At 42.9% G+C, this 27,419-nt stretch overlaps 2 protein-coding genes across 4 annotated transcripts in view; both read left to right on the top strand.

Annotated features, from left to right (window-relative positions):
* Positions 1 to 27,419, top strand: part of LOC123961427 (zona pellucida sperm-binding protein 3-like) — a gene marked incomplete in the record, with an annotated part of 791,580 nt that overhangs the window by 462,942 nt on the left and 301,219 nt on the right.
* The window catches only part of wwox (WW domain containing oxidoreductase), a 138,522-nt gene that overhangs the window by 21,099 nt on the left and 90,004 nt on the right, over positions 1 to 27,419 (top strand). For 2 of the 3 annotated variants that reach the window (XM_046036837.1, XM_046036838.1), the window contains exons 6-8: positions 15,035 to 15,123; positions 19,292 to 19,477; positions 23,038 to 23,302. In XM_046036837.1, coding sequence (XP_045892793.1) covers positions 15,035 to 15,123; positions 19,292 to 19,477; positions 23,038 to 23,302 — 540 coding nt within the window. Of the gene's footprint in view, positions 1 to 15,034; positions 15,124 to 19,291; positions 19,478 to 23,037; positions 23,303 to 23,486; positions 23,508 to 27,419 lie in introns of those variants that run through there. The other variant, XM_046036839.1, reaches the window with a different exon arrangement.

Here is a 27,419-nt window from a genome sequence, read left to right as displayed (position 1 = left end):
TGTGTGTGTGTGTGTGTGTGTGTGTGTGTGTGTGTGTGTGTGTTTGTGCAATCTCCAGTTTCAGTGGTCTCTGCGTGTTAATGCTGGTCTCAGGCTGGAGAGCAGATGTAATTTCCCCAGCATTAAAACCCCAACAAGTGGCACCAAGGGAGAGAGGAGCATATTACAGGTTCAAGCGGCTCTGCTCCCCTGAACCACAGAGAGCTACAGGCTCTCCTGACCTGTGACCAGGCACAGCCCCTCTGTGTGTGGATGTTGAGGGAGGCTCAGAGGTGTCGGAGCTGCCTTAGTGTGTTTCTTTCAAAGTGTAAAGCCTTTATTAGGGTTTGGACCTGTTCGGGGGGCCGCAGGGCAATATTACTTCACATGTTCCAGTTGAGAAATGAGCATCTGTGTGTGTGGGTGTGTGTTTACTGTACAACTTTTAGATAACCAGCTCTATATAGAGGCAGGTTAGAAGGTGAACAGGTTGGGTAAATGTATCAAATAACTGTAATAACACCTGCTGTAAACCAGTGAACACAGTTCGACCTTTAACCTATAACTCCCTCAGTCACAGTAGACCAAGGGGACTCAACTGACTAATTCTGCCGAGGACTGGACATCATGAGGAGGGAGTATGATGTCTTAAACTTTAATGAACTTTTTGTTCCCCCAGTTCTGTCATAATGGATTCTGTTATTTTTTCTGAGTGGAAAGTTAACTTTTACATACTATTTTAGTAATCTTGCAAAACCACTTTCCTGAACAGTGATTGATCAATCGCTTAGCTTAGCATCTGGAACTGTTCTTGGCAGTCCTGTCAAGCTTTAAAAATCTCCACATGCCTAAGAGAGTGCAAAGGGTTGTAGTAATATGGTTATATACAAGGAGTATTTTTATGTCTTTCCATGACCAAAAATACACAAGCAAAAATCTAAGGAACAGTCGTGTTTGTATGTCTGAAAGCACACCTCAAATGATACCATGTCCAGCTAATTAGCTTACTATCTGCACTAGTAACAAAGGGTTACTTCCAAGACCAAGGACCACTTCATCCTACATTTTTTGTGGGGTTGCAAAGAAGGCCCAGCCCTGGTAGCCCTATTGGTGTTCAGGGTACTGTTAGCAGCTCTGTCCTGCTCTTTATAGAATTTCTACACTTCAATAAAAGATCAATGCTGTTTCTTTATTTTCATGTCTTCTGAATGGATCATCAGCTCGTGAGGATGCTGATTTTTTTGCCTCGCTTTTTCCACAGTCTTTTAGCACAGAATCATAAATGAAGTAATTCAGTTTAAAACAAGTCAGCCGGAAACATTTTTTCCAACCAACTCATTGAGCTAACATTAGCTTAATTAGTAGCTAGCTACAGTTAATAAAATCTATTTGCAAGCTACAGCTAACAGTTGTCATTTCAGCTGGCAAAACTGAAGGTCGCCACCTAGAAATCAGACATCTGCTTTTGATTACCTCTGTCAGAAATCAACAATCCATTGTTGAAAAAGTGAAAAAGAATTTCAAATGGTACCTCTACCTCCGATATTGTTGTAAATTGCATGAACCATGCAAGAACAGAAAGCTTGACAGTCGTAGTAAGTCAAGTAGATTTAATTCACAAATTTGCCTGAGGAGGTTTTACCATCTAAGCAGTAGACGACTCCCATCTATCCTTAGACCATTTATTCAAAAAAACCCAAAAAAATACCAGCCATCGGGGCTCAGACGAAAATATATTGAAGTCCTATTGGGATTTTAGAGAGCAGGTGGAGAGGTACACACATCCAGTACAAAATGTCTCACAAAATATTAGATCTAATTCAGCTCTGCTTGATCATCCACTGAGCATCTTCATGCTCATCATTTGCAGGGATGTTCTAAAATACACAGAGAGCTGCTACAGGACAGAATCATTTGACAGACCTTTGTCATTCCTACAGGTCTGTCAGTGGCAGTGAGCAGAGTTAATTGGTGCCTCTCATCTCTTCTCTGAAGGGCACTGCTGCCTATTAATACAGTGTCATGATAAATTATCCCAAATAAAACCTTACACACAGCAATGAATGATGAGCTTATGTCTGTGTGAGTGTGTATGTTGGTGCATGTGCACTTGGATATTTCCTTGAGTGAGTCTGCCTCATTAATTTCTGGTAACCAAATGTCCATTAGGTTTAAATGAATGACCAAGACAAGCCAACTAGGGCAAAGACGAGGACTGGACTGATGGGCACAGAGGAGGTAAAATCATGAGAAATGAAGGGAGGAGTGCAGAGTACGTGTGAGGAGAGAGGTGGAAGGGAAAGAGAGTGAAGGGAGAGTGTGGTGAGGTGGGTGTTTGGGGGGTGAGAGGGAGGTATGCTCATCCATTACATCCAGCAGTGGGCTTCAGCAAGACTGATTCAGAGCGATCAGGTTTGGACTCCATCTCCCATAAATCCTGGCATGTGACGCTGATGGATGTGGGCCATAAAGCTTCCCGCTCTGACATGCGGAGAGTAACATGGAGAACCATGGGAAAATGTGAGTGCTTCAGGTTAATGTCAATGAGGCCTGGGAGTGAAGAGGGGATGATGGAGAGAAGGAAAGACAGGGACATCGAGAGATCAGAGGTGTAGAGAGGGGATTGAGAAGAATGAGATGGCCGAGAGCGGAATGTGAAAAGCAGTTTGTGGGGAGACTGTAACAGAATTTACTGTGACAGTGATTCAGCTGTCATCATGTGGGTTTAAACCCATGTTCCTTGGAGTGCACTGAATAGTACCACCCTGTTTGTAAGAGATGAAGACATCTAAATATCTTTCCTGACGCTCACTTTTGTAATTTATTTCCTCTCATCTCCAAAACTTGGTAATGCGCTACATGGCCTTATCACAATGTTTGGCAAGAGTGTAAGTGTGGTTTTATAGTGTAATTAATTCTGTTCATTTATTCTGATATTGTATGTCAACATGGTGTTTGATGAGTGACCAAGATGAATTTAGCTCATTAAAAAGCCTCGTGATTATAATATGACCAAATACAGGAACTGCCGACCTGGCTAGACAGGAAATGGAGACATGTATACTTCCTCATTAACAGAGCCCCATTTGGGCCATAAAGCACCATCCCAATGCGCAGAAGTAAAAATGCCCTGATTAGAGGGGTGGAGGGGCATTGCTGCCCTAATGAAGGCTTCCCCCACAGTCATTTATGATATTGGTATGGGTGGTATGGTGACTAGGCCTATGGGATGAGCTAACTTACGGAGATATGGGTGTGAGATAGCAGATGCAGTGTATTTGTATGGAAGGGAGAGGTGAGAGGGCCGGGGGAACGCATATCCACAACTCATTTGCAGGAGTCAGTTTTACTATGTTGTGGCTAATGGAGATGAGCTTGTGTTAAGAGCCAGGGGAGACTCTAATTTTACATAAAACCGAAAGAGGTTTGAGAGCCGTGTGTGTGTGTGTGTGTGTGTGTGTGTGTGTGTGTGTGTGTGTGTATGGTCAGGTTGTGCTCCCTTTATTTTGCTGGCTCACCAAGTGAATTCTCAAATGCAATCTTTTCCCATAAAAGCTTTCCCTATCCAACAGAAGAAGAAATGACTGAGACTGACGTCATTTATCATTATCACGTTTGCCCTTTTAATTTACATTTTAATGAATTGATATCTGAAAAAAAAATATAATAATTTGGTTTCATCTTCACATGCCCAGATTTACTGTGATTGTGTTTTGAGGGTAATCTGTACTTTTTTTTTTACAGACCTTAACACAAAGTTTTTCAGCCACTTTTCAAATGAGTTTGTGGGCACAACAATCATTTATAGGAGAGTTAGAAAGTGTTATTAGCACCTTTGTTTAATTTGCACAGCCTTGTGTAGAAATGGCATGGCATTTGACATTTTAGTGATGTTGTTGGTGGTTCTCTTTCCTCTATAAACCTTTAGTAAATGCATTCCTTTATATCTTAGCAATAGTGACAGTCACTGTATGAATATTACTTGTCTATAATATTTAACCAATTTACACACACACACACACACACACACACACACACACACACACACACACACACACACACACACACACACACACACACAGTAAATATATATTTTAAGGCCTTACAAATGCCTTGGCCAAATCTTATAGGAGACTAATCCCCTTCCCACCGTTGTCTCCTCCTCTCTCAGCTTCCTAATTTCTTCACTTTTTCTTGTCCCACCCCCCGTTACTCCCCCCCCACCATCGCAGCAGCAGCTACCTGAGGCCCTTGTGTCCACCTCATTCATCACCTGGGTTTGATTCCTCTGCTTCGAGAGGGAGAGAAAAAAAGGAAGAAAGAGTCATAACAAACCCTCCTCTGTTCTCGCTCCTTCTTTTCTACCTCCCTTCCTTCAGTGTGTGAGGGAGAGATGAATGCAGCCAGTGGAATTAATTGCACCCCGTTACTGAAGATCAGCAAGTTTGCACTGTTGGCGTGCTGATCTACCATATGGCTGCCCACTAGGTGAACACTTTGATTAATGTTGCCCACTCCCCAGTTTTTCCCCCCACCAATATTTGATTCTGATAACTGAAACTCAGCTCCTCATTCTGAGTCTCTCCATCTTCAGTCCTCACTCTCTTCCTGTTTCCTCTTTGTTTAGTCTCTCTGCTCACCTGAGCCATCTGTCATTGCAGTTAAAGTTTGTTTTTTTTCCCAGTCTCTGCCTTCTCTTTTGTAGTTGTTTTTCTACAAGCGTTGCTTACAGAATCTTTGTGCGATGTGGCATCGTGTAGGCTTTGTGGAGTTTAGAGTGTCAGTGAGATTAGAGCGAGTACGTCCAGAGTGTGTTTGTGTTGGATAGAGATTTGGAGCTACGGTTATGCGTCCTTCGCAGTTGATTAGGCCCCTGGTGTGTCGAATGTTTCTCCGTTAGCCTCCTCAGCCTCTCGTCTTTCAGTGTGCACAGTGACTACTCTCTACCCCAGAGGTGTGGGATACACACAAACAAACAGGTACAGACACACACACACACCATGCACACAGGCAGATAGGATGCTGTGCTGGGGTCCAGGCAGTAACAAGGAGGCGAACAGATGCTGGAGTCACAATATCAATAGGGCTGAGTGTAGTGTAATAATACCTTAGCAGGGTTCAGCCATGAGACAGCGCTAACTAGAGAGGCAACTCTCAAGTGGAGCATTCACTATCTGCAAATCACACCATGTAGCTGTGCACACTTGTGCATATGTTTGTGTTTGTGGGTGCACGTACTCACCATTACACGTTAGACAGAGCCTGTTTTTGCTGCAGGGGAGCAGTGGGATGTTGTCAGTACCATCATCAACTCTAAGATGAAATGTTCTCACCTGAGGTCACAAGTTCAAGTTTGTTTCCTTTTTTCTCCTGCTATAATGAAGCAGCAATACAGAACACTATGCAGACACCTATGCTGGAACATCTATTACAATCACTCGGGTGCTTTGTTTTCCCTCTGTTTTATGGCCTGTTCCTGCTGCTCGTCTATTTTGGTCTTCCTCAGTCTTGTTAAGTGCTGCCATTCTCCTGTTTTTGGATGTGGCCCAGAGGGCCCTTAGCGAGACCAGGGGCTGGGAATGAGCTGCGAGCCCCAGCCAGGGGGTGCCCATGGTAGGCTGCCAATCCCACTAAATCTCCCTGATTATCCGGTGTGGCTGTGGTGTGATGGGGGTGTTACCAAGGTGGTGGGCTCTCCAAAGAGGCTGATTGAGATGCAAATGGCAGACATAACTCAGACGTAATGCAGACATGAGCACCCTTTGCCTTGTCCGTTCCTGCTCACCTCACTCCTTCATCCATTACTCTAGCATAGGAGGAGGGACCTTTATTGTCTTATGATAAAGTTAGATATTTATCATAGTGTAAGATAGGAATAGAGAACAAGGCTGTGGGCCGAGGAGAACAAGAAAGTATGAGCATGTAAATTGATTGTGGTTTTGAAGGTAAACAATAATCAGATACTACCAGGTAAGTGCACGTATTCCTGTGGTTGACCACACACACACACACACACACACACACACACAAACACACACACATACACATACACAAATCTGAAGATGCCAAACTCTGCTTCTGTTTCTTAGAAAGAACAGATGGACACAATAAAGTGCAAGGGACTCGGCTTGCCATTAGAAAGGTGGAATGAACAGGGGAAGAGGAGGGGGAGGAGTAATTGCACAGTCCTTTGCTGAATTGTTCTGTGGATGCAAATTTAAATCCCTCCTATTATTTTAATAATCTGCCTTTTACTGCTTGTGCTCGGATCATTTGTTTGCAAACCAGGTTATTTGGAGAGGGAGGCTCGGGGGTAATTTCATGCTTTGGAGCATTTATATCTATAACTTAATGAGGAGAGGGCCTGTTGTTTCCTGGTAATACACTGCTAGAGGGGAGCAAACTTTTTATTCTCCGTTTAGGGTACTGTTAGAGGGCAATAATGTGGGATTACTCGGATGGAATTAAGGAGCAAACTGAGGAGAAGCCTAATGCAGCTTTGGGTGATAGACCAAACTTAATACTGATGTTTCATTCAGGGTTTTTTTTAGGTTCATGGGGTGTACCATAGGAGATGGGCTTTCCCATTTGCCCACTACAATAAGTTTACACTAATTTCTTCAAAGATTTCTTCAGATTTAAGCATCTTCGATCCCCAGCTGCTGCCTAATGAGTCCAGTCTGTTTTTACCCCTATGTACATGTTCTTGTCTTTCTCAATTAGCTAAACTTCTGAAAATGTTTATGCAACAGATAAACTTTAGTCTGTGTATCAGTTTATAAAATTCAGATCTGTTTCCTGCTTACTGTCACTCGCTTCGTGCTAGGGCAGGGAGTCAGCCTATTGGCCTGCCCCAACTCAATTGAACACAACTTTATTAAATTTAGCTGAGAGACAAAAGGAAGACTCGCTGTCTATACAGAAAGCAGCGCACAGTCTTGTGAGATGACCAGGATTGTTAACCTAGTTACTCTCGTTCAGTGGAGCCAAAGACGTCGCGGGAATGGAGTAATGGAGGGGGAAGGTGTGTGTGTCCACGTCCTGTTGTCCACTGCCTCTCGTTCTCTTTTTCTTTCCTTTCTCCTCGCTTTCGTTCCCTCTCTCCTCTGTTCCCTTGTGAAGGACTCTTTTCTCGTCAAATTAAATCAGACTGCATGAATTAAAGCAATAATTCAATTTGGTTACGAGGCATCATTTATTCTCTGTCAGGCCAGCGCTCCGTTGACAATCCGTGGCTCGCTGACCCACGACCTTTGCCGAGGTCACGTGATGCATTCATTACATTGTTCAACGAGAGTCTTTCAGGCTATTATCAGGCGACAAGGGGCTAAAGATGCATGATGAGAATTCTATTATTCAAATCTGTGTAACACTGTAACAGAATGCAAAAGCACATGACCTTATCAACAGACAGGGTTGATCATTTAAATGGCGCTTGAACAACTACAGTTGTTTGTAATGAATGTGTTTATGAATATGAAGATGACCATTATAATGACAGGGTTCCCACACATCCTGGAAAACCTGCAAAACCGTTTTCAGCCATGGAAAACACATGGAAAATGAGAGAAAAAGTCAGTGTCCTGGAAAGTCTTGTGGTGTCCTGGGAAATCATTTTAACATTATGTTGCGGCAGTGTTGTGAACCCCTGAGTCATGCTGGGATTTGTTAGCAGGCAAAATTGTAGGCTATCATCAATTTGCCATAATTTCTACTCATGTAATAGATGACTTCATAGATATGCTATAGCCATTGACTGCACGTCTTTAAATCAGGCTTCCGCAGAGAGGAACAGATTAGTGTATGATGTGATCTCTGTCTGTTATACCAGATAGATCACCACTGAAAATGTCCTGGGAAAGTCCTGGAAAGTTATCTTTACAAGAGTGTGAACCCTGAATGATAATAATTATTGTTTTTGTTTCATATGGAGAGTTCCACTGTAAGCCCTTCACTTTTCTCCCCTTTATTTCCTCTTCTAAAACATTTTCACAGGTCGCTTTTGTTCATTCATTTGTTCCTGTTGCAACGCTAACTCAGTGTCACTGTGTAATTTCATACCAGAGAAAACAAGAGACTTCATCCCAGAGAGAAGAGGGGGAAAAAGGCACAATCTCTTGTATTTCTAGGCTAAACTATTGTGACAGTGGAAAATGGTAAGCAGTTTAGAATATTGCCAAACAAAAGAGCTTTTAATCAAAGTGCATACCAGACCCTGCGGAGTGTAAAACACTCCCTCATCAAAAGGCCTATTATACACTTACTCACATCAAAGGCCTCCATGTTTCTTAATTGCCAGATTCTTTTCTTATTCAATTATGTTATTCTTATGTTTTTACAAAGCTGATACAAAAAGAGCTTGGGAAACCAAATCAAAAGAGGCTTAATTTATCATCTCTGTACAGCGATGTGTGTTCACTACAACAGTGTACATATGTGTAAAGGTGTGCATTTCTGCAAGTGTGTTTGATACTTTACCCGGCCCTCCGGATACAGAGATGATACAAGGCACATGTCTTTCAGGAGAAATTAAACTGTGTAAAACTAGCAGGTTTAGATTAAGCAATCACATTACCGCCGCACTTGAAAAGAGCACATTATTTTGTACTTGAGTGTGTTGAGCTTTATTGCTGACACCCCCAAATAGAAAGTTGTATATACAGTGTAAGTGCACAGGGTCTAGGAGTTATTCTCCGACTTTGTTGTTATCTAACCACGTCATAATCAGCATCTAAGTCTGCATGTGCCGTTCAACTAGACACCAAAGTCCCTGTGCAGAATTGCAAAATAAGCTGGGTGTAAATATGTAATTGCCAGTGCTTATTCTGAGATCTGAAATATTAGGGAGCAATATGGATCGTATTAAAATCCTGGTTGTTAGGGGTATCGGTTACACTGAAGACATGCAGGAAAATGTGCACTGTCTGCGAATCTGGCGGAGATGGAGTGGGTGAGATGAGGGGGGAGATAGGAGCACGAGAGGGTGAGGAAATGGAGAGGAAGAGATAGAGAGGAAGAAGAGAGGAAGATGAAAATCTCTTAATGTCTTTCTGAGAACATAGACACATTATTTAAATCTCCATCACTTTTTAATGTAAATCTGATCGGGCTCTGCGCTGGACGAAGGAGGGGAGAAGTGAAGTAGAGGCAGAAATGGAGACGCACACACACACACACATACACACACATACACACACACACACACGCACACTGATAGACGCAGAAAGACAGTGAGCAGGTTTATAATATAACATTGTTAGGATTGAAAGCTGGATGTTACAATTCACGCTTTATCTGTTATAGAACACAAATGCACACAAAACACTTTAACACTAAAATGATATCAGCTGTCCTTGCCTTAATGAAAAAATACCTACACTGGCTGGCTGTGGAATACTTTGTGTGTGTGTGTTGGTATATATGTGTGCATGTGTAAGTTTTTGTATGTGCGTATGTGTGTTTGTGTGGAATCTGATATCTGCCTCAGGCCCCATGGCCCTGGTCTGTCTGCATCCGAAAAGCAAACTCTGCAATTATGATGACCGCCCTGTCCTTTTCATTTCCCATCTCTGTCTCTCTCTCTCTCTCTGTCGCGGGCTCTCACCCTCTCTCACCCTCTTTCCATCTCTCTGTCTCAATTTTTCTCTCCGTCCCTCTTCTGAACGGTAAAGAAATTCTCAATAGAATTTTGAGTCTTCTGGCGCTTTGTTTGTGTGCAGCCTATGTAACTCGTGTAAAATGTAAAAGTACATTTACTCTAAAATGTAAAAATACATTTAATCAATTACTGTACTGTACTTGTAGTTTACTTGAGTATTCCCGTTAGCACATGCTGTCATATACTTCTGCTCCACTACATTACAGAGAAATGTTGTCCTTTTTATTCCACTAAATTTATTTGACAGTTAAAGTTAATAGTTACATTGCAGATTCAGGTTTTGAACCTATAATGAGCATATAAAATATAATGCATCACTATACAGTGAACTAAATGACACAGCGGTATGTGAAGTACTTAAAATCGCATCACCTCGACCAGCTATAACATTAAAATTCTGCTTGCATCTGGATTATTTCTATTATATATATATAATGTAATTATTTTATTTATATAAAGTACATATTGCTGCTAATGTACATTTACTTCAGTCAATTTTTAATAGAAGAGCTGAAATGTATTTTAATATTGTGGTAGTACCTCTCTTACTCAGCTGAAGGAAATAAATACTTCTTCTACCACCTATCTGTACTTAGTTCTTACCTCCATCTTTGTTTCTCTTTGCATGCTCAGTGTTTCTCTGTAGCCTTTTCATGATTCCTTGTCAGGTTTGAGTGAGTAATTAACTCATTGAAATGCTTGCTAATTGATGTGTTTCGTTAATTACAGTCATTTATGTGGTGTTTACTAACATGGCCAGCAGTAGCTTTAGTACATCACTGAACAGAAATGTCAGCAAGTACTTAACCGAGGCCTGGCCTTTGCTCAGTGTGTGTGTGTGTGTGTGTGTGTGTGTGTGTGTGAGAGAGAGTTGCCCCTGATGTCCGTGTTAAGAGTATCAGCACGTATATGCCTCATTCTCCATGTTTCTCATCTGGAAAATCATCCCATGTCCTTCCTTCACCTTTCCCATATCTGCCCCTGCAATTGCTTGATTTGTAACTTGATTTCAGGAAAGGGAAAAACCTGTAGATTATCCAGCTTTCATTAGGGGGGAAAAACCCAGTCCGTGTCAGAGAAAGGAGAAATCAATTTAATACAGACTTAACTGGAGGAAATTGCATATTCTGCCTGTATGTGCTGAACAGGCACTTTCTCTTCCTCACCAGAGACCTGCCTCCCTATTAATTGCAGTATGTGCATGTCAGTGAGTAAGTGGATGTGTATGTGCGCGTGCATTTGTTTGTTTGTGTGTGTTTGCAACGTGTAGAGCGTGCACATTCATTTGTGTGTTAGGTGCTTGAATGCATGTTTCCAGAGTCTCTTTGTCTGTGTGTGGAGGTCAATTCTCAGACCCGTGGTAGGGCACCCAGCCAGATGTGTCTGTTTCTTTATTTGCGGCATGCATGTGCGTTTACCGCACATGGTGTGTATCCATATTTCTTTGGTGTATGGTGCGTGCATAAGCACAAGCGCATGTGACTTAGCCAGGTGGAGAAGAAATTGGTTGGTATTTATGAACAAACGTCATAATTGTGACAGGATGATATATGACCCGCACACAGTTTCCCCCCCTCCTTCCTTTTCTCTTTTTCTTTTCGCTAAAAATATATATCTATGATAAAATACAGTCTTAAAAGCTGATGACCAATTTAGTGTGGCGTGTTGCGGACAAGGTCGTGGAGATCTGAGTTCCTCTGTGTTCCTCCCTCCGAGGCCTGTTCTAATCTACAGAGCAAGAAGAGGGGGTCAAAGTCATTTCTCTAATTGCTTTTATAAGGTGCCCTTTTCACATGGTGTCTTCCCTGCTCATTCACTTTCACCGACATTACAACACTTTACCTCCACACCTGCTGGTTAAAATATGGCCATGTAATATTGCTGCTGCTCTATACTGATATCAGACAAACTACAGAAGACTTTCCCTGCTCGCTCTTTTTACTATCCATCTACATGCCTGAGGTGTTAACCGGGGTCTGCAGGGTAAGTGTTTTGTATATATGGGGGTACTTCTGATTTCTTAAGTGTTGTCCCTGCATTGGTGATCTATAAGGGGAGCTGAGGTGGTGAAGGAGTGGCATAAGGTGAGTGAAGATGGAAACGGGGGTTAAATGTGAGAGGGAAGGCTGGGAAGGATAAGGGGAGAGGGGGATGAGATTGAGCCTAGTGCATTAAGACAGTGTATTATTTGGCGGTTCCACTTGCTTGCGTCCATTAGGGGTGACTGCTATGCTATTAAAGGGGTCAGCGAAGTGTGTGTGTGTGTGTGTGTGTGTGTGTGTGTGTGAGTGTGCCTACATGTGTGTGTTTTAAGAGTGAGTAGAGTGGTCCAGTGTCGTATTGAACAGGATGGGGCTCCCCTGCTCTAATACCTCTTCATTTTATTGGATTGGATGGCCCCAGTAATAATTGTATTAAGCCCCCCCCCACCCCCAACCACTATCACCCACTCTGCCTCCATCTTTCTCCACAGCAGTCCACATGTCATTGCCCCACACATGTGGAAAACGCCAGGAGAGATGAGCAGAACCTCTGCAGAGGCCATCTTCCTCCGCTCACACAGCCAAAGGCGCACTTGTGTTTCCCCCCTCCCTCCTTTCCATGCTCCTGGTGAAAGCTGTAAAGGTCATTGTCATGTTACAGACAGCTGTTGTCTTGGGTTTGAAGGCTGGAGGTGGGGGCCGAAGGTTAGAGGTGGCAGCAAGAGTGGATGTTGTCATCATGGTGACCTTGCTGCTTTCTGTTCTGAACATGCAGCTCTTTTTGCGGATATGCAGTTGCGGAGATGGACGCACGGTTTCTACTTTTCAAGCCGTGAAGCTTATTTACACGTGTGTTTCATTCATAATTAGCCTTTTGCATTTGGATGGAGCGATCGGTTGTGTGCAGCTGGGGGCGGTAAGCTCTGTCACCCCAAGCCGAGTTCGGTGGTGTTGCACACTCAGCGATTACTCTAGAGTTAACCAGAGAGGCTTCGCTGCCTCTCACTTTTCCTTCGCCCTTGAAGAGACCAGGAGTTGTCAGGGTCCTCATAAAAACCCTGAACGATTGCGTCTGTGCGTTCTTCCTCTCCTTTTCTACCTTTTTTCCCCCCTCTTCTCCTTCCAAAACCTGGCCATCTGTCTAATTGTTCACCTCCATCGCTTTAATGCTTTTTACATGCTTTTTCCCCCCTCTTTCCAGGCAATAAACTTTATTTTCTTCGCAAGACTTCAATCTGCAGGGGGAGGGTGGGAGGGCAGGCGGGCGGGCAGGCTGCTCACCTTCTCCCTGCTGGATTTGCTCCAGTGGCCCCCCTTCCATCCCCCTCTGTCCTCCCCTCTGGTCTCCCATTACTCCATCTCTCCTTCCCTTTCCCCCCCTGTCTCTAGAGAAGAGGATATGTGTTCGTCAAGCTGACACCTACTCTCATCTTCTCTGCTGGTCACACACACATGGAGGGCTACCCTGTTGAGGAGGCCTTATACTGACCTTTTAATTACAACAGCCTGCTCTGACCTTGTTTGAAAGTAATGTAATGTAAACTTTTCTCATTAAATCGCTCATCTTTCTTGTACACTTATACGAATACTCGGTAACCAAACATTTCTTTTACAGCTTGCCCCTTTTCACTTTACTTGAATTTCTGTGCATGTGTACTGTGTAAAAGTGGCCAGGAGTGTGAATGGTGCACATACAAGTCGTTAAATTAGACAGTTGTCTCCTCTCACCTGTGATTACTGCTGTGGGCAGATCATATAAGCAGGTACCCTATAATCATATCTGTAATAGCCATAATCAGCCCTTTAATGCTTTGTAATAGCATCCATATAATGGTATAGAGTAGCATCAAGAGAATAGTTCAGGCATAGATAATGGTGTGATGGCGTGGTTTTACCCTTGAGTCACAACATTGAATTTGTTGTGTGTGTGGGGGGGGGTGTGTGTGTGTGCCTGTGTATGCATGTATAAATATACCCTGGGGCAGTTAAGGTGTCTGTAAAATGCCTGAAGAATCACATTTCCATCAGAAGGCGCCCTTAACCCTTTCTTGTTTTCTTTGTGCTCACTGCTCCATGGAGCATCCTTGCTGTGAGTGTCATGTACACTTGGCTCTGCAGAGACAGACACAGAGGAAAGACATTCCCATATGATGGCCACAGACTGGAGATCAGATCAGTGGAAAAGGCTGACAGGGGAGCAGCAGCAGCAGCGGTGGTGGTGGTGGCGGATGGGGAGCGGAACACTGAACGCTCTTCCGGGGTGTAATGTGAGCTGACAGCGTTCCCCAGGGATGGCGGGCAGGACGAAGAGGAGAGGTAGCATCAGGAATATCTGGTGCTACTGAACCCAAAGCCCATCTGGGAGCCCTGTGAGCAATATCTCACTCATTTTCCCTTTCCAGCATGAGGGATAAGTCTAATGGACCGTCTGAATGGAACACGCTACACCTCTGTTCACACTGCATGCACCCGTACACAAAGGTCCCACGTGAGCTCATATGTTGTAGTGAGATTGAACCTGGGTTGTCTGTTGGTAGGGCCTGAACTGATAAAGATATTGAGAATGGCAAAAAGGGGTGTTGAAGACGTGGAAAGAGTTGATGGGCTTTGTTATTAAAGAGATGTGCTTCTTTAGGCCTGCATGTGTCTCTGCTGAGGCCTTTTCCCTGCATCAGAATGCTACAGTGGGATGGAGAGGATGATGAATATTTAGCCTGTCTTCCTCAGTGTGTAAATGCAGCTATGCATTCACTTCTTAAGTCATTTATCTTTCTCTTCTCCTCTCCTATCCTCACCCTGTCTCCCAACATATGGTATAAGATGAGACACACACACACACACACACACACACACACACACACACACACACACACACACACACACACACACACACACACACACACACACACACACACACGATGAGAACATGCAGTCAAAAGCTATGGAGTTCTTTAAAAGTCTTTAGACAGGACTGTGACCATCAGCACTCTTCACATATTTCTTTTTACCAGCCTGTATGAAAGTAATAGTCAAGTCAAATAATTTTATTTATATATCCTAAAATCATAAATTAGTCAATTGACCTTAAATTGCTTTACGTTAGATCTTTTATCCTTTAGACCCTTAATTCGCAAAAAACTCCCCCAGTAAACCTTTAACTGCAAATAAACCTCAAGCAGAGCAATAGAGGAGTGACACATAGGGGTTTCTGGTGAGACCTGTTTAATTGCATTTTTAAACAGGGTGAAACTGCACATCTTTTTTTATCATTTGAACCTGGACTTTGTGATAACTCTTTTGAGGTGATGGCAGTGATGACAACAGTGGCAGTTTGCAAAAACTATAAATAATAGTGGTGACTTTGCTGTTGGTGCTGGTTATTACAATTGTACTTTTCTGTTTCCTGTGTCTACAGCACAAAGCAAGAGTAGAAGCCATGATGTGCGACCTGGCCTCTTTCCGCAGTGTCAGGGAGTTTGCTGAGTCTTTCAAGGCCAAGAAGCTGTGAGTATAAAACAAAATATACATTTTCTCTGCTGTATTTCCTATTCTCTGATATTTTCTGATGTTCTTCGGATTAGTCACCAACCTTTTGGTAGGCTAAGATCGTAGATTTAAAACCTCTAGAAATGTATGTCTCTGACATCCTCCTAGTGCAATAGGCACCATCATAACTTTCCCCACCTGTCAGTGCTGTATCTGGGGGGTCAAAGTTCATTTTAGCTGACTGAAAATCAGGCCAGTGTGCACCGCTATGATGCTTTGAAGATTGCTCTATGCAATATTGCACTTGTGTATTTGGGCTGAAGGCAGGGTTAGCCTGGTCCTTCCAATATTCTAGTTAGATAATTTAATTTATTAAGGCTTTCTAAAGACAGGGGAGTCTTCATTGTGAAGAGATGGAGCAGAACTGGTCTTAAAATGGTTTGTGAATTAAAATGTATAGTAGCACTCCCAACTAACAAATCGTCCCATTTCAACTGCCCAAACTTTTTTCATTCTACTTACTCTGAAAGAGAGAAAGAAAAGGAAACAAAGGAATAAATAAATACATAAGTAAAAAGCAGTAAGGACTGAAAGGGCTCTCTCATTAGGGCCAATCACTGTATTCATCACTATTACAACCCACATACACCATACGTAAAGGACATCCAACTGTTACTGATGGACACCATATGGACAAGGCCCACAGGAGTAAGTGTGTGTATTTGTGTCGATTTGCTTGACATTGGCCGAACAGATACTTATTTTGTGGTGGTCAGCTTTTTCCAGCATGTGTCTTGCGTCTCGTGGTCGGTCGTACAGTTGCTATTTTGGGGTCATGTATTCTGCCATCCATACTTCTAATTCACCCGCAGGTCTCTAGGTAGGGGGGAGTGTATGTGTTTATGGATGTGTGTGGGTATTGGTGTCAGGGGAGCCCCTTGGGGAGAGGCAGGGCAGTCATTGCCCGTAGCAGCCCTGGGGCAGGGTATGGCCATCCAGGACACGTGTCTTGGGTCATAGCCAAAACCCTCACGGTGGCTTCCCTCACTCTGTGTCTTATAGTTCCCTCCCACCTCTTAGGCTCTTACATGAATCCCTCCCATCCACACTGAAGTACATTGACCTCCCTTTAACCCTATTGTCCCCAGAATTCCTCTCCTGCTTTTGTTTTTCTGCATAATCCCTTTTTGCAATTTGTTTATCTGCTTCGATTTCTCTCATGTTGTCTCTCAGTCTTTCTCTGTCTTTGTTGCGCTCTCTCTCTACCTCAGTATTTTGGCAAGGTTGTATTTCTTCATTAGCTGTGCTGTTGGGGGGGGGTGAAGGGGGAGTGGGGGAGTCCCAAGGGACGTCAGAGTACATTAATTCTCATCAGAAGGCGAACAGAGCAGAGTGGAGGCTGGGAGCTCTGAGCTGTGAATGGCACTGGGCAGCTGTCTGACTCTACCACCACTCTATTACTGCACGTATGTCTTCAGGCACAACACACACAGGAGCGCGCACACACAACGCGCACGTATATGTACATACATGCACGGACGCAACCACACAGTTTTGTAAACACACAGAGACAAACAGACATACTAACACACACACACACACACACACACACACACACACACACAATAATGCTCCTGCAGCGTGTCATTGACAGGTGAAATGTAATCAGAGTCTTTTTCTTTTCCTTCTCTCGTTTCTCACTCCCTTGCTTTTAAGTGCTTTAGTCAGTGGCTTTCACGCTGCTTTGTGTTCCATTGACCCCGATTCTGTTTTAATTGCCTGTCCTTTGAAATGAAATTACCTGGATATTGATATTGTTGAATGCAGTGCAATTTCATAGGGATATAATTGATGGAGGACGGTGCTGACAGAATGCCCCTAATACAATTTCTACTGAACGGCCCGTAATTAACACATGCAATTTGTTTTCACCTGTGATTTTTTTTTAAACTGCATGTATGCTGTTCTAATTTCAGGCATACTATGTGTGATAGGTGGTCTGTATAGATATAGATACATACAAGCCAGATCACATTAGTCTATAATACTTCCACTCCTTTGCATTATATTGACTGTAACACTGTCAGATTGGTTTGTGTCTTTGCACACTTTACAGGTCGATGCAGAGTCTGAATATGGATCAGGATGAGTGGTGTACACATATCTATATGTGTTGAGTGTGCCAGTTTCCCTGATGCCAATAAGGTGCATTGTTAATGAGGAGTAGTCTGAGCCCAGCTCACGCAGGCAATCTCTTCCTGCTGGCCCCCATTATCATAGAGGTCAGGGGTCATACCCAGGGGGGTTATTTAAAGTAAATATATAAACTGATGTCTCCCTGTTTGGTAGTTAACACCCTCGTTTGACCAGCGCTGAGATTGCACAGTGCACACAGTGTTGTGTGAAGTCTTAATGTGAAAAGAGGGACTGTGGTACACTGCAATAGGCCTATTAAAGACATTCATTAGACCTGCGCTTATGAGAGAGGGACTAACTGGTGGGCAGTTGAATTAACAGGCCTTTTACATTACAAGCAGACTCACCAGAGGCCCATCTGAGCTGTGTGGGGGAAATCGCTCCACTTGACCAGAGAAAAGTTGTTTATTGAAGTTTTTTTGATCAGAAATTTGTGATATTGTTTGACTGACATAGTTTTTTCTTCTGTCTTTACGCTGTGAGGTCACAAAAGAGGACACATTCAAATCTTAAGAGGTGTAACTGACATAAGAGTTAATTTAAAACAACAGCTGCAGTAAAAGGGTGAAAAGTTAGGTCAAGAGTTCATGCCTGGGGTGTTATTGTGCATCCCCTAGCCAGTACATTTGTAATAGACCCAAGAGTTTTGCCTTGTATAGCACAATGTTACTGTACTTCACACTCTATTAGACAGAGGAACACTGGGCCAAAAACAACCAATGTGTTCTGTCTGCGTTTAAGCTCAGAGTGATTTCAGAGCAGAGCTTGACATCACAGCAACTGTGGTGTTTTACTCTAATCAGAGTTTATCCGATTTAAATTACAAAGGTCATTTCTTTACAGATGTTTGTTTTCTACCAAGCCATTAAGTTAGACTTCCTTCCTACATTTTTTTTTTTTTCTCTTCGGGTGAACATTTGAATATCTCGCTGCTAGTGTATCGTCTGTTGATAATGTGCTGAGGTCTGTGTTCTTTAAGTTGACTTGTTACTAGGTTTGTGCTCTTTAATGAACCTTGTGTGTTCGGAGGCCTGAAGGTGATCGTACAGTACACTCCTATGTAATAGCATGGGATGGCTCATTATAGCAAGGCATAACAATTCACACATTAATTTTCCAGCATCCAGTTTTTAATTAATCCAGTAGGCAGTCTTAAACACAGGGTACACAAATTGCCTTCAGCCTCATAATTAATTCTAATGGAAGAAATTAAAAATTGGTGGGGTGTGTTTGGATTGTTCGGCTGTGTTACTGTGGTTTCGAGCTCGGTGGAGCGACGCTGTCACCGACAAGGATCTCTCGGTGCCCTGACCAATCCAACAATCTACATTCACTGGCACTCGAGCAGGGAGTGTTACACACTTGCCCAAGTCTACAAGAATGGAAATGCGTGTCTGTGTGTGCTAAAGTATATGTGTGTGTTTTTTTTTTTTTTAATGGCCCTTGAATAAAGTCAGTTGTTTTTTTTATATCATGACTCGTGTGTGTATTTCCTTTGATTTGCACTCCTCTGCTGAGCCTTTCTGAGGCGATGTGTTTGGTTACTCTGAGTAGTTACACAGAGCCTGTATCAACACCCATTACTTCCACCACCCTCGTGTGTTGAAACGGTTTGAGATTGCTTTTCATTGTGTTGTTACTCTTGGATTCCAGCCAGCTGTATTCGGTATCTACAGTACCTGTCGAGCCATGGGGAGTTACACTGGAAACCTCTGTATCATATCAGCATTACCAATGCTCTGTCTCTGTAGACCTCTAACGTCTTCCACTCTCTGGAATAAGACACCCTGTTTCCTTTCTCTGCCGTTGCTTCTCACTATTCCATACTTTTTTCTTTTTTTTTTTATTTCTGCTCCCTGTCTTGCCTTACCTATTCTTTACCCTAATATGGTATGAAAATCCCCTTTTTATGCAGCTGTGTATTTTTTGTTTTCACTTATAATCAATAAACAATAAACATGTATTATTTTTTGCCTTCCTCCCCCCACAGGCTCCTGCATATTCTGGTGTGTAATGCAGGAGTTTGCACTCAGCCTTGGAGCTTGACGGAGGACGGCCTAGAGTCTACCTTCCAGATCTGCCATCTAGGTCACTTTCTGCTTGTCCAGTGCCTACAGGATGTGCTGCGTCGCTCGGCCCCCGCCCGTGTTGTGGTGGTATCCTCTGAGTCCCACAGGTAAAGACAATAAACCTGGCATGTATAAAAGTGGATTTTTTTTGTTATTTGTGCATTTAAATGGTCTTGAGTGTTATGTTAAGCTCACGGAAATAGTGGTTTGGGGCACAAATGCAGACACAACAAGCTGGACAGTAGTTTGAGATTTATTAACATAAACTGTGACACCTACTACAGGGATAAGGCAGTCCAATGAAAAAACTAAGCAAGCCCATGCATGAACGGGTGAATGGTCCAGCAGTACACACGAAGCAATAAATCCACAAAAACAGAGGAAACACGGCAAGTTATCTGGCAACAAGAGACATGAAACACAGAGAGCCAAATGACCACAGAGCAATGAATACATGAAGAGTGAAAGACAGACAACTACTTAAATAAACAGGTGGGGTGAACATAATCACACAGGTGAAACCACTAAGACAATCAGTGAGAACGCAAAACATGACGGTGACACACGGGGCAGACAGAACTTCAAAGTTAAACAGGAAACACTGAAACAGAACAAAACCAAACCCATAACCGTGACATTGAGAAGTCTATAAAAATGCTTATGGGACTTAAATTGAAAGTTTTTTTGTTTCAATAAAAAACACGTCGTCCTAACAAAATCGTCCTAATTCTTTTTAAGAAGAAAAATATATATGGTAAAACAATACTTCACAGGGTACCTTATAGAGTTAATCTGTTTTTTTTCCCTCATAGTAGATCATCTTGGATGCCTTTTCTATGTTGCTGGGTTCGGAGATAGAATGATTTTTACTAATAATGATATGGCAAAACATTTATTAAGAAAACGGGTCTAGGCTAGACTGTTAGTACAAAGTATTATACCCTTAATGTTTGCAGATTGTCAAAGCCTTATGTTGCACCAGGGACGAAGAGGATTTAAGTGAAGTTATTTAAACCCTCACCACTATTATTTCCTTTTATTTGTGATACTCTGGAAACCATAGACAGACATAAACTGAACTAGGCTAGGATAAAATCACTGTTCAAGCCACCCTCAGAGGACTGTGACACCCCGTGCCCTTGAGGAAAATCTGTAATTTGTGAGTATTGCCAACATAAATACAGTTGATTTGTCTTAACCTAGTTTACCCTCCAGTCAACTGGTCAATCAACACAGTAACATTGTGCTTTTTTTTATATAGCTACAGTACCACACTGTTCTGGCATCTTCAGTTTTTTAGAAAATGTACTTTCATATTATTACTGCTATTGCCAGTGAGTTAAAACAGGTCATGACACCACCTTCTTCTAATGTACCTTCCAACACTGTGGATATATAAATGTTCCACACAGGTTGCCATATTGGAAACACAGTTAAGCCATATTTAAAGTCACACTGAAAGAGTTCAAGCAGTAATATCCCAAAACTACCCTGTCTAGTCGAACAACTCCACAACTTCAGTCATGCAGTTAAAGCTGCTACATTGGCTAGTTTTCTCTACAAACTGATAGATCAGACTTAATGCATATTGTCAAACATGACAGCCTCACTCACTGAAAACTCATTTCCCTCCACACGCTGTCACTATGAATTAAACGTATCATCAACATGATGGATGGACTTCTCAGCTAAAATTTTCTTTGATCAAGTGTCTGCTCCTTTTTGTCTGACCCCCTGACTCAGCCCCTTTCTCTCGTTTCTGTCTTTCTACCATCTATTGTTTTCCAAGTCTGTCTTTTTTGCTAAGCAACTCCACTCCATGGGCTTCTGTTTTTCCTGTCGTACAGTGGACAAGCATGATGTCTTGCAGTGATCTGTGAGCCCAGTGAGTGAGTGAGTGTGTGTGTGTGTGTGTATGACATTGATCCTGGCCTGAGTCAGTCAGACGACCAAACAGAGTGATTGATTGGAGCTCGGCAGAGTGACCTGAGACAAGGAGAACATGCGCAGAGTTATTCTAGCAGATCAAACAGCAGCACTATTACAGGGGCCCTCATATGAGTTATGTTATACAGACTGCCATGCATGAGAAGACAGGAGCTAGTAGTTTGACACTCAGATTCAGTTGGGGTCACGCTGTCATTACATGCTGTAGGAAAAGTAAGAGTAACAGAGAGTAGGAACAGCTTAGTGAAAGAAAGCATGTCATGATGGGAGTATGGACAGCATGTGATTGATGCAAGACTTCTGCTACACAGTGAGAGCGGTGAGTTCACACAAGTTTTGGTGTCAGGATGCTATTGGAGCAGGTAAAATGTGTGTGATTTATACATATTGCAGGGCCAAGAATGGTCAGGTATTCTCTTCACACTTTGCCCTACAGCTCCCTCTCTCTTTCCCAGCCTTCCCACCACATACACTCACCTTTCCTTCTCTCCTCTACAAGCAGCAGTGGCTTTAACCCCCTCAAAGAGGGCTTAGTCAGGACCAGAGAGAGTCAGTTACACACGGACACCGACTAGAGCAAGGGGAAGAAGGAGCGGAAATAGACAATATCTCATATTACATCTCCCATTCTGTCCACCTCATTCCAGACCTATATTACATCTATTGAAGTCGCTCCCTTTTTTGTTTGTGTTATTTTCAGTTTCCGCTGATTTCCCATTAATTCACTTAGCCTCCCCTCACAAGCAGTGTGCGACCCCTGACCTGGCAGCATATTGTATTCCCTAAGCCCCTTGTCCGCTGGTAAAGCATTGACCTTTAAGGGACTGGGGTGGGAGAGATGGACATATGGGTAATGGCTGGACACTTTATCAGTTTCCACCACAAGGGCTTACTGTGGAATTGGCCGAATACAGGTTGACTTTGCCCTAGTACTGCATCAGATCTGGTCAAACAAGGGGAGATAATATCCTTAATGAAATTACCTCGGATAGATCTGAACTGCAGCTCTGGCTCTGTACTTTTATGAACCGATAAGATATTTTCTTTAACCAAAATCTTTATATCTTATTATGCTTGTTGTTTGTGTGAATCATGTATCATCGTCGTACATTGATTGCAACGTCACTATAAAACCTCATTCAGTTGTAACTAGGCACAACTTATGTGTAGCATGTGAACAAATTTGGGGGGTGGGGGGAGGAGGATTTATCAACCTCTACTTGCTAAAGTAGTTATGAAGTTGCAGCACATGAAATGAAAAGCCTGCAGATGTTGTAATTTAGCCAAGCAAGGATGTTGCGGAAGGCGACAGTAAACAAGAGGCAGCAAGCTTGTAAAATCACAACAAGGAAACCAGGTGACATTTTGATTGGTTGTTTTCTAATGACTGGATTAATATGTAGGATGTGTTCTGCCGGTTTGGAGCCTATCTCTCTGTCTCTCTCTCTCACTCACACACACATACGAGACATAGGGAGTGTAGTTTTTGTGCCCGTGTACTGTGATGTTATTGTGTGACTGCATAATAACACAACGAGTAGTGTAATGTTTAAGGGGCCTTGTCAAACATCTGGAGTTTAACAGCTCTGTCGCAGGCAATTAAAGAACATCATGTCACGTCTTTGATTTGTATGCAGCCAGCACCACACATCTGCCAGTAGAAAGCTCACACACGGGCACACACACACTCACACTACTCTTGATCTGGAATATGTTTCAGGTTCACAGACCTGTTTGACTCATGTGGCAAGGTTGACTTGGCCCTGCTGTCCCCACCAAAGAAGGAGTACTGGTCCATGCTGGCTTACAATCGGGCCAAGCTCTGCAACATCCTCTTCAGCAATGAGCTCCACCGCCGCCTCTCACCTCACGGCGTCACCTCCAACGCCGTACATCCTGGGAACATGATGTACACCTCCATTCACCGAAGCTGGTGGCTGATGACCTTTCTCTTCACGCTGGTCAGACCTTTCACCAAGTCTATGGTAAGGGAGAAAACACATTTGAAAAAGTTCTATAAAACATTGCGCCGTCACAAACCGTTGCACGACCTGACCAATGACCACCAAAAACACTTTTTATTGCCTACACATGTTTGTAACCATTCTGTCTGCATGGAAAGACAGACAGTGAATTCACCACACTATTACTATCTTTTTTTTTTTCTAGTTCTGACTAGACTGATGTGTCCCTTACTCAACCTATATATTTGTCTTGGCACGTTCCTGGAAGAGAGGAGAGGAAAAGGATGGAGAGGGGTTGATCTGCTGAGTGCTGAGGGCTCAGTGAGAGAGTCTGGGTTTCACAGATAGAAAGATATTCTGCGGTTTGTTTTCCTCTTCTTCCTGTCACTGTTTATTTAACTCCGAGAGGCAGTTCCCCTATCCTTTCACAAGGGTAGGCGATATTCCAGATCCTGTGTACTGCGACTATTAGGTTACAGTAAATGCACTGCACAAACTCAAGTCTCTACTCCTATGCATTCATGTACTCGAGAGTACTAAGATAATAAGCTCTCTGTCAAATATGTTTTTGCCATATACCCCATTCCCATCAGGAGAGTCTATTACTAGATATTTTCAGATGAATTATCTTAAGTTCTGAGTCATATTAGCAGGCTGACTCAAACCTTGTTTTGCAAAGACCTCTCTGAGAGCAGAGATACCGTAAAGACATCATGTCCTCACAGGCTGTGTTTGAGAGATACAAAGAGAGGAGGCCAGGTGCTCTGCCAGAGGGACCTGTGGTTTACAAGTTTAATTTTGAAGCAACAATAAAACCAGATCCCCTCAGAGAATTGAGATGACTGTGATGGTGGAGGGAGTTAGTGTGCCCCTGTGATTGTGTTGTGTGTTTGCAGCTTCCTTGTAGGGTCTCCCTTTGCAAACTGTTCCCAGGTAAGGGGCTCGGGATGTGGAATGTCATTCTCTGGTGCTGAAGGAGCTGAAGGTGACACAGCTGCAACAAGTATGTGTAGTTGGGCTCACCTCTGCACACAGCACTGGCTCTGGGAACCCTCTCCTTTTAAGGAGTTACAGAGCTGGGCATGTGTGGTGATGCTCACGGGCCTCCAGCTGAGCGGCACTGGTTTGGAGTTTTCCTCTGATTTGAGAGTGTGACCTCTATTCATTTGTGTTTTGCAGAGAGGAAGACCACACTTTTTATGCCTATGAACTGAACAGTACTTTAGAGAATCCAGCTTTCTTGGAGTCTGGGGTTGTGGTCACATTCAGTCATTGAGATAGTTGTTTTGTGGATGTACTTTAAGAAACCTCTGGAGAGGGGGTGATTGGGAGGAACAGCCTGCCTGATCTAGTAGTGCTTGTACCAGCAGTATGGCTTGCTCAGGATATTCTCAGCAGGGGAGGAGAACTGCTAGCTATAACCATAACCATATTGGGATATTGTATGTTGGTGGAAGGGCAATTGAACCCACAACACAACCTCTTTAGAGGATGCAGAGCATTGCCCATCCTCCTGGTGGAGTGGACTCTAAGATGTGCTCCAGTTACTGGGGTGTCACATTGCTAAGCCTTCTATGAAAAGAAATGAGGGTATGGGCGATTGTCACACCTCAGATTAAGGAGGAACTTTTGCTGATTTTGTTATGGTCTTGAAACAGTGGAACAGCTCTTTACTCTTACAGGGGTATTGGTGGAGTCATTGGATTTTAACAATCTAGTCAACATCTTTTTTGATGGATTCAGAGGAGGCTTATGACATCTCCCTTTGGGTACCTTGTGGGGGTTACAGTAGGCATAAGGGGTGCAAATGTCATGGCCAGTTTGTGGACAGAATTTCTAGGTGCAGCCGGGGAATGGGGTGTCAATTCTTGTGATTCAGGATTTCTGTTTTTGCTTTTTGCTGGTGGCTTCATTAGACTATCAACGTGTGTATACTGTGGCAATTTGCAAAAATGTTGTTAAAAAGGTCAGTTGTTGCAGCCTTAAGATTTTTGTTGATGAAGGGTTTCTCTTTTTATACAGTGTTTGCATTTGGGTAGCTTCCAGGATATCTCCAGTAACTACTGCTGTCAGTAGCATCAAATCAGATCAAAATGTATATGACGGATTACTGCTAAAGTTTGTTCTCAAGGCAATAACCTCTATAGTACAGCTCAGTGTGGCAACTCTACAATAAATAACTGCATGAAAGTGTTCACAGCACAGGAGTGTGCCTTTAAGGTGATGTTAGGTGCCTGAGGTCAATGTCCTCACACAATTTAGTTATGAACGATAAAATCCAACACAATGATTTATCTTAGTCGGTTTTGTGTCCTCTGCTTTTCAATTGATAGCAGCCCTCTACCCTTTAGGCTCCATAGCCTCCTAATATATGCTTTAGTTTGACTATTACATCTTTCCATTAGCTACTCTTCATACTTTATCAATTTAGTGTTTGCACTGAAGGGAAAATGTGATGTGTTGAAAGGCAGCGTGTTGGAGTTTTAGTGAAGCGTCATTCTGATCCATCATGTTTGACAGAGACAAGGCCTCAGGCCGTCATTCGTCTCTCCTCCTTCTGAAATAGGATGAGAGATGAGAGGAACTGCTCCTCAGCACCTTTCACAAAATGCCAAGCTGAACATTTCCTCAATTTCACTATTTCTGTCACAAAACACACTTTCCCCCCCTTCGCCTTTACTTTCTGTAATATTTTCTTAGCTCTTCTTCATCACTCCCTGTCTTGTTTCAATTGTAAAATCTGGTCCATGTTGATTTTAGCTGGACCAAAATTTGTTAAGCACGCTTTTTAATCAGATCATTTGGAATTGCATCCTAGAGTGGGTGACACTTCTGTGTTTTTTGTGTGTCAAAGGGAAGGGTGATAATGTTTTGGATGTGAGCACACAGATGCAATTAGCACCGCAGTTTCTTCTCCAGAATGAGGCTATGGCTTTCCTACACGTGGTTAATTAAATGTAGTGTAGATGTTAGTAAATATTAAAGGACAAAGGTAGAGCTAGTAATTAAATTCTGGTGTGCTGACACAGCGATTAGCTAAAACTCATGTCTGATAAAGGCCACACACAGACACACAGCTTTACACACAGACACACACAGATACACAGGCACACCCTTAAGCTGAGCATTTGCTCTTATTTAAATCTGGGGTTGATAAGGCCCCTGAAAGTGTATCCTCTTTAAAATCCCACTCCTCACTCCTTCTGCCCCCACATTAAGGGCTTAATAAAACAGTGATATTATTTCAGTTATTGGTTGCAGGGATATGAAGATGGTATCGCTTTAATTGCTTGCGTACGCTTGCGGGATCCATGGAGATTGTTCTGGGATGCAAACATAAGCAGAATGTCTACTCCAAAAAACAATCACAAAGCCCCCGTGTGTGTTCTTGCGCAAATAACCAGCCTCTCATTTAAACACAGGTTTGATTTATAGGAGCACAGGTGGAGTGATATACAGTTGCGCTACAGGAGGAGACACACACACACATGGACAAGCACACACATGGATTCACAATATGGAGACTATTGAAACACCTGGAGCTACATGTTTTCCTAAATCTTTAATTTCATTGTCGTAGTAAAGGCGAGGAAATGTCACGTCAGGCCATACGCTCCATACTTGGTCATCCAATCATGTTCATCCTTTCCTCCCTCATTAATTGTGCTTCATGCTGTCTTATTTTATCAGTCCTTCAATTTTATCTTTTTGCTGCTGTGTTTTGCTCGTGTATTGTAAAAATATATTTTGACTTCCTCAGTTTCGCATTCTTTGTGTTGTGGATTCTACTTAAGGGAAAGAAACTTCTCCATTAGCAGGGAGCACAGCCCACTCTGCTATTGATGTACAGAGCTGATTCCATTTTGCTGAGTTGAGAAAGGCATCTATAAAGAGCCATGACATTTTAATCAGCCAAACTATCTCTCACTAACATCATGTTCCCCTCCCTGTGCCTTGATCTACTTATCAGAGATTGTGCGACCAGGCCTGTAACTCCTGTTTCTTTAATTCAGCGTGTTTAGAGTGGGAGTTTTCCCTGTGTCCTTTGGTGTGATTTGGTGTGATTATCAGCATTAAATGATCTGGCCTGCAGTGATGTGTACTGTATGTGTACGTGCCTGAATATATGTATAAATGT

Source organism: Micropterus dolomieu, linkage group LG22 (assembly GCF_021292245.1).
Source record: "Micropterus dolomieu isolate WLL.071019.BEF.003 ecotype Adirondacks linkage group LG22, ASM2129224v1, whole genome shotgun sequence".
In the NCBI taxonomy this organism is placed as follows: Eukaryota; Metazoa; Chordata; class Actinopteri; order Centrarchiformes; family Centrarchidae; genus Micropterus; species Micropterus dolomieu.
Note: the sequence above shows the minus strand (reverse complement) of the source record. Positions and strands in the feature narration are given on the sequence as shown.